An 11,912-nucleotide genomic window follows, 5' to 3' on the forward strand; every position below is an offset into this window, starting at 1 on the left:
CATGCAGTCTGAGGAGAAAAATGTTAATAAGGAGGGGAAGACAGGTTGCTTACCTAGGGGATTGCTTCTCAAACTTGAGTGTTTCTGGAAATCACCTGGGCATCTTGTTAAAATGCAGATTTTTAATTCAGTAGGTCTGGGATGAGGCCTAACATCTGGGATTCTACATTTCTTTTTTTTTTTGAGGAAGATTAGCCCTGAGCTAACATCTGCTGCCAATTCTCCTCTTTTTGCTGAGGAAGACTGGCCCTGAGCTAACATCTGTGCCCATCTTCCTCTACTTTATACGTGGGACACCTGCCACAGCATGCCTTGCCAAGCGGTGCCATGTCCGCACCCGGGATCTGAACCGGCGAGCCCCAGGCCGCCAAAGCGGAACGTGCGAACTTAACTGCTGCACCATCCAGCCAGCCCCTGGGATTCTGCATTTCTAACAGGCTCCCAGGAGATTTCATGCTGCTGGGCTACAGACATACTTTGAGGAGTAAGAACCTAGGGGTTTGATATTCCCAAACAGGCATCTCTGAACAGAAGCAGGCTGTATCGCTCTCCTTCATTGCCAGAGAATTTGAACAGGCCAATACTGAAGCAGGTGGTAAAATTCAAGGACAACCCAATACCAGATAAAGTAAAGAAGAAGTATTGTTCTAGCCACAGAGAGCTCAGGAAGGTAAGAACTTTTTAAGATGAAAATCTGTTTAATCTTTTATTTCATTGTCTTCTCTACTTTTCTAGTATGGAGATTGCTTTAGTATATCCTTTTTGTCTTCTTCCTCATTACTTTTACTTTTTTTTGTTGAGGAAGATTGAGCTAACATCTGCTGCCAATCCTCCTCTTTTTTGCTGAGGAAGACTGGCCCTGAGCTAACATCCATGCCATCTTCCTCTACTTTATATGTGGGACACCTGCCACAGCATGGCTTGACAAGTGGTGTGCAGGTTGGTGCCTGCGATCCAAACCCGTGAACCCCAGGCTGCCAAAGCAGAGTGCACAAACTTAACTGCTACACCACCGGGCCAGCCCCTACTTTTACTTTATCTCTTTATTCTTTCCATCTTTCTTTTTCCCTTTTCTACATCTGCATCCATATGTAAAATATTTATCAATAAATATCTATGTTATATTATTCTTTGGAAATGACGTTGTCATGCTGTCTTCCCAGCCCTCTTTTTTTTAAGATCTGAGAGAATACAAGGAACTTAGGTTGGTAAGGATACTTACTGCTGTTTTTACCTGCATTCTGTTGGAAACAGCATCATAGAGCACACTGGTTTCGTGGATTACAACCTCTGAAAAACTTAGCCCTCAACCCCCACCCCTACTTAAAAAAAAAATCTAAATATATTTGACTATTTTATAAAATCAGTATATGACAGTATAGAAAAAGCAAATAAGCAAAAAGAAGCAGTTGCAAAATACCCATAATCTCACAGGCCAGAGATAATTACTGTTAACACTTGATGTATTTTCTTCCAGACACTTTTTTTTTTTTTTTGCTGAGGAAGATTTGCCCTGAGCTAACATCCATGCCAGTCTTCTTCTATTTTATATGTGGGTCACCACCACAGCATGGCTGCTGACAAGTGCTGTGGGTCTGCACCCAGGAACCGAACCCAGGCCACCAAAGCAGAGTGTGCCAAGCTTAGCCATTAGGCCACAGGGCTGGCCCCCAAAAAACTTTTCTATGCAAATATTTTTTTCTCTTATTAAAGTAGTATTATAAAGTACGTATTTTGTAACCTACTTAATGATATTATAAACTTATTTTCATGTTAATGAAATTAACCTACTATATACTTTTTATGGTATAATACTAATCTATAATATGTCAAATATGATTTGTTTAACCACGAGCCTGTTATTGAATATTTAATTTATTAGTAATTTTCCTATATTATAAACATGCTGAGATATCCATCCTTACAGCCAAATCTTTGTGCATATCTTTATCTCCTTAGGAAAACAAGTGGAATTATTAGATCAAAGGGTATGCATATTTTTAATGAGTCTCCACTCCTTCCATCCCCTGGTTTTTAAACCTTTAACATGAGGATTGGGGGTGAGAGGAATCTTGTCATCTTCAGGGCTTAGGTCTAAAGAAGACAGTCTCTCTCTGTGACGTTAATATCACTCACATGTTGGAGGAAGATTCTAACCAGGGGCATCTGATTGGTGATTTCTCCAAGGTGAGTTTGGTTACATCCATTCTATATTTCGGTGAGTCATTTTGGATCTGAATCTTTTCTTCTCTGCTTGCAGAAGACACTAGGTATAATTATGCATCCTCACTAAGTACTCTTTGATATCCTGAAGGTGCGTGGTGGTAGATCTAGGCCCTAAGACTTTCAGATGCTAAAGTATTCCTTGTTCATTCTGGGAAAATCTAGAGCAGTGAGGAAAGTGTGAGGCTTTTTACTTTTTTCTTTATCTTTTTTTTTTTTGAGGAAGATCAGCCCTGAGCTAACATCTGCCGCAAATCCTCCTCTTTTTGCTGAGGAAGACTGGCCCTGAGCTAACATCTGTGCCCATCTTCCTTTATTTTATATCTGGGACACCTGCCACAGCATGGCTTGATAAGCAGTGGGTAAGTCCGTGCCCGAGACCTGAACCGGCAAACCCTGGGCCGCTGAAGCGGAGCACATGAGCCTAACTGCTATGCCACTGGGCTGGCTCCTTACTTTTTTCTTTTTAAAAATATCTTTTAAAATTATGTAAATAATTCTTGGTGATTACAGAAAAGGTAGAAAATGAAATCTACCCCAAAGGGTATCAACCACAGTATTATTACTTTTAACGTCTTGGTATATATTCCTCCAGACTTTTTTCTCTGTCTTTTCACAAACACACATACACAGATATATTTTTTGTTTTTCCACAAAAAAATGGTTTATAGTTTTGTGATCCACTGGGGGTTTTTTCCTCATTTGATGTATCAGGAACATCTTTTCATGTCAATGAACAGTTCTGTTTCATCATTTCATCATTTTTAAATAGCATAGTATTTCATTTTTTTGGCTGCCCATAATTTCTTGATGAGTCCCTTCTCATAGGATATTTACTTTTACAGTTTTCTTTTGTGAACTATACCAAGATAGACATATTTGTAGCTAAATCTAAAACTTTGTACACATCCTTAATTAGTCCCTTAGAATCAGTTCTTAGAACTGCTGCATATGCATATTATAGACACCATTGATTTTTGAAGGCATCTGGGATTTTAAAGGTCATTTGGAAAGAAGGATGATATATGGGTCTTTGATCTCAAATCTGGGTATAGAAAACTTGCTGTTATTTCAGCTGTTGGGTATTTCTAGGTATGTGTGCTGCCAACCGTGTCAGGGAGACACCAAGATCTGAAGTACGTCAACCCAGAAACAGTAAGCAGATTTCTGGAGATGGTAACTGGTTACGTAAGCTACCATCTGGTCTATTCTGTCCCTAAAATCCCCACTTTCATTTGTATTTCTGTCACTGTGTTTACTCACATGGGCTCCTCATTCAGCTGAAGCTGGATTAAAGGACTCCCTTTTATCCCATTCTTCTGTCACTTTTGTTTTTAATGAAACAAATGATATATAATTGTTATGAAAGAAAGAAAGAAAAGGAAAGAAAGAAAAGAAAGGAAAAATCACCCAATTTGGGTGACCTTACATCCTGGTTTACATGTTATAATCCCTTTTATGCCTATTAATGCAGGGTAATTATTAATAGTGTTGTCTTTCATTCTCAAAAGTGTCCTGGTTTGTGCAATAATTATTTAGTCACCCTACCCATAATCTTGCCACCAGAGATAACAACTAGTAATATTTTCCTATGGCCTTCCACATTTTATTCTGGCGTATGTTTTATAAAAATAGGATCATAATGAACATGTAGTGTTGCAATTAGCTTAGTGAGACATTGTAAACATCTTTCTATATCAATAAAAAGATATCTGTATTATCCTTTTAATGGCTATGTAATATTCTATTATACTGACATGTATAATTTATTTAACCAAACCCCTATTATTGAATATTTATTTGTAATATTTTCATAACCTAAAACAATGCTGAGATGAATATTATTGTGCCACATCTTTGTGTACTTTCCTGTTTACTTAAGATGTTAGAAAAGAAATTGCTGAGTCAAAGTGTAACTATATTTATTTTTATATGTATTCACAAAGTTTCCTCCAGAAAGGTTAAACCAATTTACACTCCTACAAGTAGCTTAAGTTTCCTCCTCTGGGTATTAACCCTTTCCTTCCATATCCTTTTCTGAAAGACTTGCTTTCTTCCTTTATAGTGGAGGGTGGGGAACCATCTCCCATTTCTTCATGCAAAATTGGCTTCTGTAGCTGCTACCTGGGCCCCTTGGGTGTCTTCTGAGAGGCTGATTGCAGCCATGCCTGCCTCCAGATGAGTAGCCTGAATATGGTTTTCCCTGGTGTCCTGGCAATACCAGCTATTTTGGTTCTCCAAAAAGGCCATTTTCTATTTCATCCTCTTATGTGGAGTGGAGTTGAGCCATTGCCACATTTCAAACACAGGAGGACTTTGGAGGTTGGGAATACAGTGGAGTCCTGGGTGACTAAAGGGAGTGCAAATAAGAAACTGTGTGACTGGCTCTTCTCTCCCTCGGAGTGACAGTGGGCAGGGTATTCAATCACAGTTTCTGTGCAGGTGGCTGCCTTGCTGTCGGGGAAGTTCCAGGGTCTGATTGAGAAGTTTTATATCATTGATTGCCGCTATCCATATGAGTACCTGGGAGGACACATCCAGGTGAGGTTACATTGGGGTCATTAGTAGGGAGGAGCTGGAAATAGCTTTCTATTTATGAACTCTAAAACCAGGGCATAGATTATACATTTGGAGTACATCAAGGCTGAAGTCCTCATTCCTGTTCCAATTCTGTACATCTTGAACAATTTACTTTCTCTTTCCTTCCTAGACCAATCTCCCTTTTTTCTATAGGAGCCAAGGGCTCCTACCTGGAAATAAAAGCATTAACCCAAGGACTGAGAAACACTTGGCAAACACTTACTGCTCATAGACATTCCTCACAATGATTTCCACACTTTAGGGTGGTTCAGTTCTACAAACATCTATCAAGCACTACTACATACCAAGCTCTACGCTAGGCCCTGGGGGTAGATAGAGAGATATAATTAGGTCTCTGCCCTGAAAGTGCTTTTAGTCTAGCCTTCCTGGCCCAAACATCCCAAGATGGTATCCCAGTTATTTCTAAGTTTTGGAACTGTCCACAGGCCCTTAAGGAAGTACTTACTAAAATTCTTCTACAGGGAGCCTTAAACTTGTACAGTCAGGAAGAACTGTATAACTTCTTTCTGAAGAAGCCCGTTGTCCCTTTGGACACCCAGAAAAGAATAATCATCGTGTTCCACTGTGAATTCTCCTCAGAGAGGGGTCCCCGAATGTGAGTGTCTACATGGGGTAGGGCGGGTGGTGGAAATGGATCTTGAGTTGAGACTTACAACCAGGGAACCTTCCCAGAGCAGTTCAGACAGAGACTGAAATGAACAAATGCTTTCTACTGCAGTTTGAAGAATGTTAGGGAGGTGGAAGGAAAGGGTTTCTACAATTTAAAAATGTGGAGCAGTGAAGAAAAAAGGATTGGGAATGAGCCATCAATGGAGGAAAGGAGAAAGTGTGCTACTTGAACCTGTTTTGCAAGAATAGTGAGATCTGGAGGTCCTTTTTGGAGTTAGCAATAGTCTAGTCTTTCTCCCCATCCCCAGTAAATGGCCAATGAAATCCTAACCTTGCTTCTTTCTACCCCACCCATCTCTGGATCTTCTCTAAAGGTGCCGCTCTCTGAGAGAAGAGGACAGGGCTCTGAACCGGTATCCTGCATTGTACTACCCAGAGCTATATATCCTCAAAGGGGGCTACAGAGATTTCTTTCCAGAATATATGGTAAAGGAAAGGGCATGTGGGGCAACAGGGGAACTCAGACTTGGGGGAGCCAACGTTAACATGCAACTCCCAGGGTGTGCAAATCCCTCTGAAAAAAAACTGCTGCTCCTTCTTAGCCTCCTTATTATACTTAGTAGGCAGAGTTCAGGAGTCTAGAGGATCCCTTACTCTGTCCTTTACCTTTCAGGAGCTATGTGAACCACAGAGCTACTGCCCTATGCATCACCAGGACCATAAGGCTGAGCTGCTGAGGTGTCGGAGCCAGAACAAAGCATGGGAAGGGGAGCGGCAGCTGCAGGAGCAGATTGCCTTGCTGGTGAAAGACGTGAGCCCATGATAACGGGTCAGCCCCTGGCTGCCTGGGAGTCGTCAAAAGACACTGTAGAAACTCTGAGCAGAAAGAGGCTATCTTCTATGTATTAACCCAAGATTGTTAAAAGATGTCTGCAAATCAACAGGCTGCCAAACTAATGGAATCCCAGGCCTGGCGATTGGTTAGGTTTCAGTAAAGCTGCTGGCTTGTGGTTAAGTCCTGGAGCTGGCTCTATAAGGCTGTAGCCTTGGGTTGCATACATATTTGTGTTGCTTCAGGAAGCAGTTGCATTCTCTTCCCAACTACTCATATCTTCTCACAAGCCAGCCAGCTCTTTCTCTCCCTGTGCTTCTGGCTATGCAAGAGAGTTGTCCATCTTTGTATTTTCCTTCTTTGTTTCCCTTTCTCTCTTTTTCTTAAATGGGAAAATAAACATTGCAGAATGAGGGATGTGATTGTGAGCCCAGTCTGCCCCTAGAAGATCTGTATAAGGTCAGTCTCCTTCAGACATAAAGGTGTAACCATCTCTGTTCAGAGCTGAGGCCATGATGCTTTTCTCTAGACCAGTGGTTCTCAAAGTTTGGGCCCTGGACCATCAGCATCATCTGAACTTGTTTGAAATGCAAATTTTTGAGCCCCACCCCAGACCTACTAAATAAGAACCTCTGAGGTTAGGGCCTAGAAATTTGGGGTTTAGTAATCTCCCTTTCAGGTGATTCTGATGCACACCAATGCTTGAGAACCACTGCTCTGGAGTTAAGGAAAACCTTTTAACCTGCATTTTTCAGCAATATTTCAGGCTTTCCTTTCCTAGATCATTCCATGGTATGAGTTAGCTGAAAGTGTGCCCCAGACTCAGCACTCTGGTATCTAGGCTCAGAAAACCACAATGATTGACATTCTCTAAGGCGGCTGATAGGTCTGAGTTGAGATCAGAAGGTTCCTTATCTACAGTCTCAATGGGATTTTAACTTTTCCCATTTCCCAGACTCTTCCCCACTCCATTTCACATCTCACAAAGACAAGTTTAGGATTTAGGATGCTTGGAAGTAGAGATTTGTGCTATGTGAAGACAGGAATCAAAGAATATAAAAGTACCAAGCAAGATCAGTTGGACTTAAGGGAGACTTTGTGAACTGCAGTCTTCAACAATAGCTCAGGGTTTCCTTTCTTAGAGCTCTTTAAGGCGAGTAGGCTCTGTCAGCATAGTAAGATACAGCCATACTTGGTCTAGGTGGCAGTGGAATTGATTGAACATTGTCATTCTCTGGTATTATCCTAGTAGTAGTCATAGCACAGGACCAGAAAAGGACCAAGGGCTCTGAAGCCCAGACTGAGATAGAATAGAGACAAAAATGACATCTTGCTGGGTTCTGGAGCAGAGAGAATTTTTACAAGTGAGCAGGAGGGAAGGAGGGCAGTAGCTGCTCTGATTTTGCACGGTTTGCAAGTGCTCTGCTCCTGGAGTGCCACATGCATGCTTCACAGCAGAGGGCACTGCTGTATTCTCTAAGCCAGCCACTGAAGCCTACCGCCTCCGGTCATAGCTCTCCTAGCTCATGCCTGTCTGTCCAGAGGGAAGCTACCTCTCTGGCCTTCTCCCTGAGCCCTTGAGCTCAGAGCTCAGAAGGGCTGGGGGCAAAAGGGAGAGAAAAGCTGCTGCTACACTAGGTGGGGATGGCCAAGGGAAAGATGCTGCTCCTCTGTCCCAGCGCCCCCCCCCCCACACACACACACTGCCCGACCCCCAAGAAGGAACTCTAGTTAGTGTGAGGAGGAAACTGCTTGAAGCACCTCCACTTCCAAGTGTGAGGAGGGCTCCCCGACTTACTGCCTTCCCTATTGGGTCATTTCCTGATAATTTTCCCCAGAAAGGTAGAACCAAGGACCCACCTGGGAAGAGATTGGTGCACATGTGTTCACATTTCAATTATCTCAGTTAAGTGGAAATTCTGAGTTACAAAACAAAAAACTAGAACTTACTTAGTTATCTACTTTGTGAAAAGTTGTATTTGCCTAAAGGGCAACATTTTCCCATATGATTTCTTTTAATGTTCTCCAACTATATAGGTACCGTGTGATTTGATTCATGTTATTTTAAGGAACAATACCAACAGTAGCTAACACTTTTCAGCTGCTTACTGCATACAAAACTTTTTATGAACTCATTTTATATATATAAACTAATTTTTACAACAATCCTATGAGGCAGGTAGTCATTTTTATGCATGTTTTACAGATAAAGAAATTGAGGAACAGAGGGATTAAGTGACTTGTTTAAGATCACACAGCTAATGAATGGTGGAATTGGATTTTTACCCAGGCAGTATGGCTCCTTAATGAATTTTGTTGTTACCAAATCCTCATCAATGAACAATGTGTCTTCCTAAGTTAGCACTGTATTAGGTGTTAAATATGTAAGAGCCTCAATTGTAGGTTCTTGAGAAATCCAGGTCATAGGGTTGCTTGGGTTTGGGAAATGAGGCTGAGGGCAGACACTAAGACCCTAGCTCAGAACCTCGGCACAAGGCCGTCTTAGGGGGTTAGCTCTGCACCGGTGTCCTTGCTCTGACTGGTATTTGTCCATCATGAAGTCAAGTAATAAAGAATGGAAATCTTTTGGACTGAAAACTGCTTCTGGTTGTCAATCTCAGCCTAGGAGCTGGCTGACCTCTGCTACAGAGAGGGGAGGAGCATTTCCCTTTCCTTATCAGGAGTATAAATTGGGAGGCATGGAGGATTTTCTTTCCCCATTTAGTTAAGGCAGAATGTTAGGGAAACACCAATGCCTTTAAACATATATCTAGGGTTGTCACTCCTAAGTACCACAGATATTCAGATGTGACAGTCCCTGCCCTCAAGAAACTGAAAAGGTAGAAAATAATTCTCTTCGTTCCCATCCTTACAAACACTCTGGCCCGCTAGTATATTCAGCCAAAGGAGGAAGTACTGTAGCTTCCAGCTCCAAAGCAGCAGGTCAGGTGTGGGGGGCTGGCTAAGTTCACAGAATAGTTAACTCCTGCATGCCACCTGGGGTAGCATTTATTCAGTGCTTGTTATGTGCCAGGCACTATGCTAAACCCATTACTCAATTTAAATGTGTCTAATCCTCACAACTGTTATATGAAGTAGCTACTGTTGTTATTTTACAGATGAGGAAACTGAAGCACAGGAAAGTTAAGTGACGTGCTTAAGGTCACCCAGCACGTGTTGGAAATAGCATTTGAATCCAGGCAGTCTGTAAAGCTTGTGCTCTGTTTTTTTTTTTTTAAAGATTTTATTTTTCCTTTTTCTTCCCAAAGCCCCCCGGTACATGGTTGCGTATTTTTAGTTGTGGGTCCTTCTAATTGTGGCATGTGGGATGCCGCCTCAGCATGGCCTGATGAGGGTGCCATGTCTGCGCCCAGGATCCGAACCGGCAAAACCCTGGGCCGCCGAAGCGGAGCATGCGAACTTGGCCACGTGGCCAGCCCCCAAGCTTGTGCTCTTAACTATTATTCACTATACTGCTAATACTCTGAGATTAGCTAGGATAGCAGCAGGAATTAAAGCTCAACAGTGAAAGAGGTTCTTGATAGAAGGCAGAAAACCAAGATTACAAATGAAAGTGGAGTAAGATACAGGACCTTTGGACCTTTGAGCCCCAATCAGTGGACTGCAAGGCCCTCCCAGGACAGGGTTTGTGTCTTAATCATTTTTGCACCTGGCACAAAGCTGGACCCATAATCAGTCTCAAAAGACATATTGAATTGAACGATGGCTGAGTAACATCATCTTTGTAGAAGGGACTGGCTCATTTGTCATTATCCACCAGGTTCCCAACGGCAATGCTGCTTATCTAGCAGGTGTTGGCAGTCGCAGAGAACATGGTTGGTGGGGAGAGGGGGTGCTGGAGGAGCTGTCAATATTAGTCTTGGAGTCATATTTATTTGCAGAGGTTTCCCCAACCCTCCCCTAGCCTTAGTTACCAATCCTCATTAAAGGCCCAATGATGTCAGGCTCTCCACTGCAGTACCCAGACAGAAATATGCTCCAAGCATCTCATTTACTCTCACAATAAGGCTGACCTCTTACAGGTGGAATTGGGCATTGCTCTTAGCCCATCAGTTTGACTTTGTTCCTGCCTTCCTGGTCCATTCCATGGGGATAGCATTGAGTAGATACTCTGAGTAGGCACCCTGAGAAAGTGCCTTTTCCCAACCTACCTCCTACCCCGAACTTGATTTGGCTTGGTTGCTGAAGGAGGAGGAAAGCAGAGGTGACACCCCTTGACTACCCCCTGTCTTTGTTGATTCATAGGTCTCAGCCCTTTCCTAGCATCCCAACCACCTGAAATTGTTACTGTTCTCTTTGTAAATTCTGTTTTGAAACTATTGCCAGAGTGAAGTGGAAAGGGGGGGCTATCAGCTCCCCCGCTACAGGTTTCCTAACTTTACTGGAGGAGAGGGCTTGGGAAAGGTACATAGAGGTAGGGTGGAGCTGGGGGGAAACAGGCCCTGTACAAAAGCTGAGTACCCAGATGTTCACTTTCCCAGCTCTCCTATAAGACTGGCAGGGCAAATATAGATTAAAATGAAGCACAAACTCCATTTAAAGTGCATTACAGCTCAGGAACCAGCTCCCCCTGGGCAGGAGAAGGGAGGAAAGGGCACAGAGGCCACATCAGTCTCCTTCCTTATCTAGGGCCACATGTCTCTCTCCTAGCTTTTGTGAAGGGTGATTTACACCCCTGGCTGGAATGACTCTCTTTCTGGGCTGATTACATCGGCAAATGCCCCCCAGAGGCCACAGCAGGATGGCCATATTCAGAAGCAGCAGCCAATAAATCTTACAGGTTTATATTGAGCTTCTCGATACCCTCCCTCCTGGCCTTCTGCCAGGCCGGCTGTGGAGGTAAGGAGAGGGCTTGGTTGGAGGGTTAGGGGAAGAAACCCTGCATTTCCGTTCATCACTCTCTTCTCTAAGTACTGGTTAGTTCCCATTCTTCCAAGACATTCTGCCTGTATCTTTACCCTCGGACCAGGTGGGAATCTGCCCTGGGCCCAACAAATATCCTTATCCTTATGGGTAGAAATCCTGGGTTCTGGGCACAGCTGTGTTTCTATCTAGCGAGAGATCTTGGTAGAGTAGCTTGCCCTCTGAAACATCATCTGAAAATGATGAGGCTCCTAAATGGTCTCTCCAGCCACCTTCCTCAATGATCTTTTTTTTCGTCCAGGGAAATCTCTGCTATTTAGTCTGAGGGAAGTTTAATCCTTTTTCCTCCCTGATAACACAGAAGGGGCTGAATTTTGGAGTCTAGTCTGGCAACGGTCCCGGGATCTGCCTCAGATCTGCTCCCAGCAAAGCTATTTCACCTGTCTGGCACCCATCTTGGCAGAATATTGGGGTTAATGACAACTGAATCTTACCCTTGAAGATACTTATGGGGGAAATGAAATCATACATGTGCAAATTCTAAAAGAAAAGATACTAGAAATGCAAGTGCCCTTGTGCTGGTTCGAATTTTGTTACAAGATTTCATTTGCGGTGACTGTTGGGGGTGGTGGGGAGGGAGTTCCAGAAAGTGAAAAGGAATGCTTTTTTGGATAAATATCTGGACCCTCGAGATGGCGAGTCTTCAGCGGCAGCTTCCACAATGTCTTGCGAAGAATTCCTCCTCTAAACGAAGTTGGCAGCA

The 11,912-nt window shown here is 43.0% G+C and overlaps 1 protein-coding gene across 28 annotated transcripts in view; it reads left to right on the forward strand.

The window, feature by feature from the left end:
- Window positions 1-11,716, forward strand: part of CDC25C (cell division cycle 25C) — a 34,416-nt gene extending 22,700 nt beyond the window's left edge. For 13 of the 28 annotated variants that reach the window (XM_005599378.4, XM_023617626.2, XM_023617620.2 and 10 more), the window contains 7 exons: window positions 518-670; window positions 2,086-2,187; window positions 3,316-3,378; window positions 4,666-4,764; window positions 5,286-5,419; window positions 5,808-5,919; window positions 6,107-8,863. In XM_005599378.4, coding sequence (XP_005599435.1) covers window positions 518-670; window positions 2,086-2,187; window positions 3,316-3,378; window positions 4,666-4,764; window positions 5,286-5,419; window positions 5,808-5,919; window positions 6,107-6,256 — 813 coding nt within the window. In that variant the 3' untranslated portion in view covers window positions 6,257-8,863. Of the gene's footprint in view, window positions 1-517; window positions 671-2,085; window positions 2,188-3,315; window positions 3,379-4,665; window positions 4,765-5,285; window positions 5,420-5,807; window positions 5,920-6,106; window positions 8,864-10,936 lie in introns of those variants that run through there. The other 15 variants (XM_070234195.1, XM_023617623.2, XM_070234202.1 and 12 more) reach the window with 4 other exon arrangements.
- The last annotated feature ends 196 nt before the right edge of the window (window positions 11,717-11,912 follow it).

This window comes from Equus caballus, chromosome 14 (assembly GCF_041296265.1).
Source record: "Equus caballus isolate H_3958 breed thoroughbred chromosome 14, TB-T2T, whole genome shotgun sequence".
Lineage (NCBI taxonomy): Eukaryota > Metazoa > Chordata > Mammalia > Perissodactyla > Equidae > Equus > Equus caballus.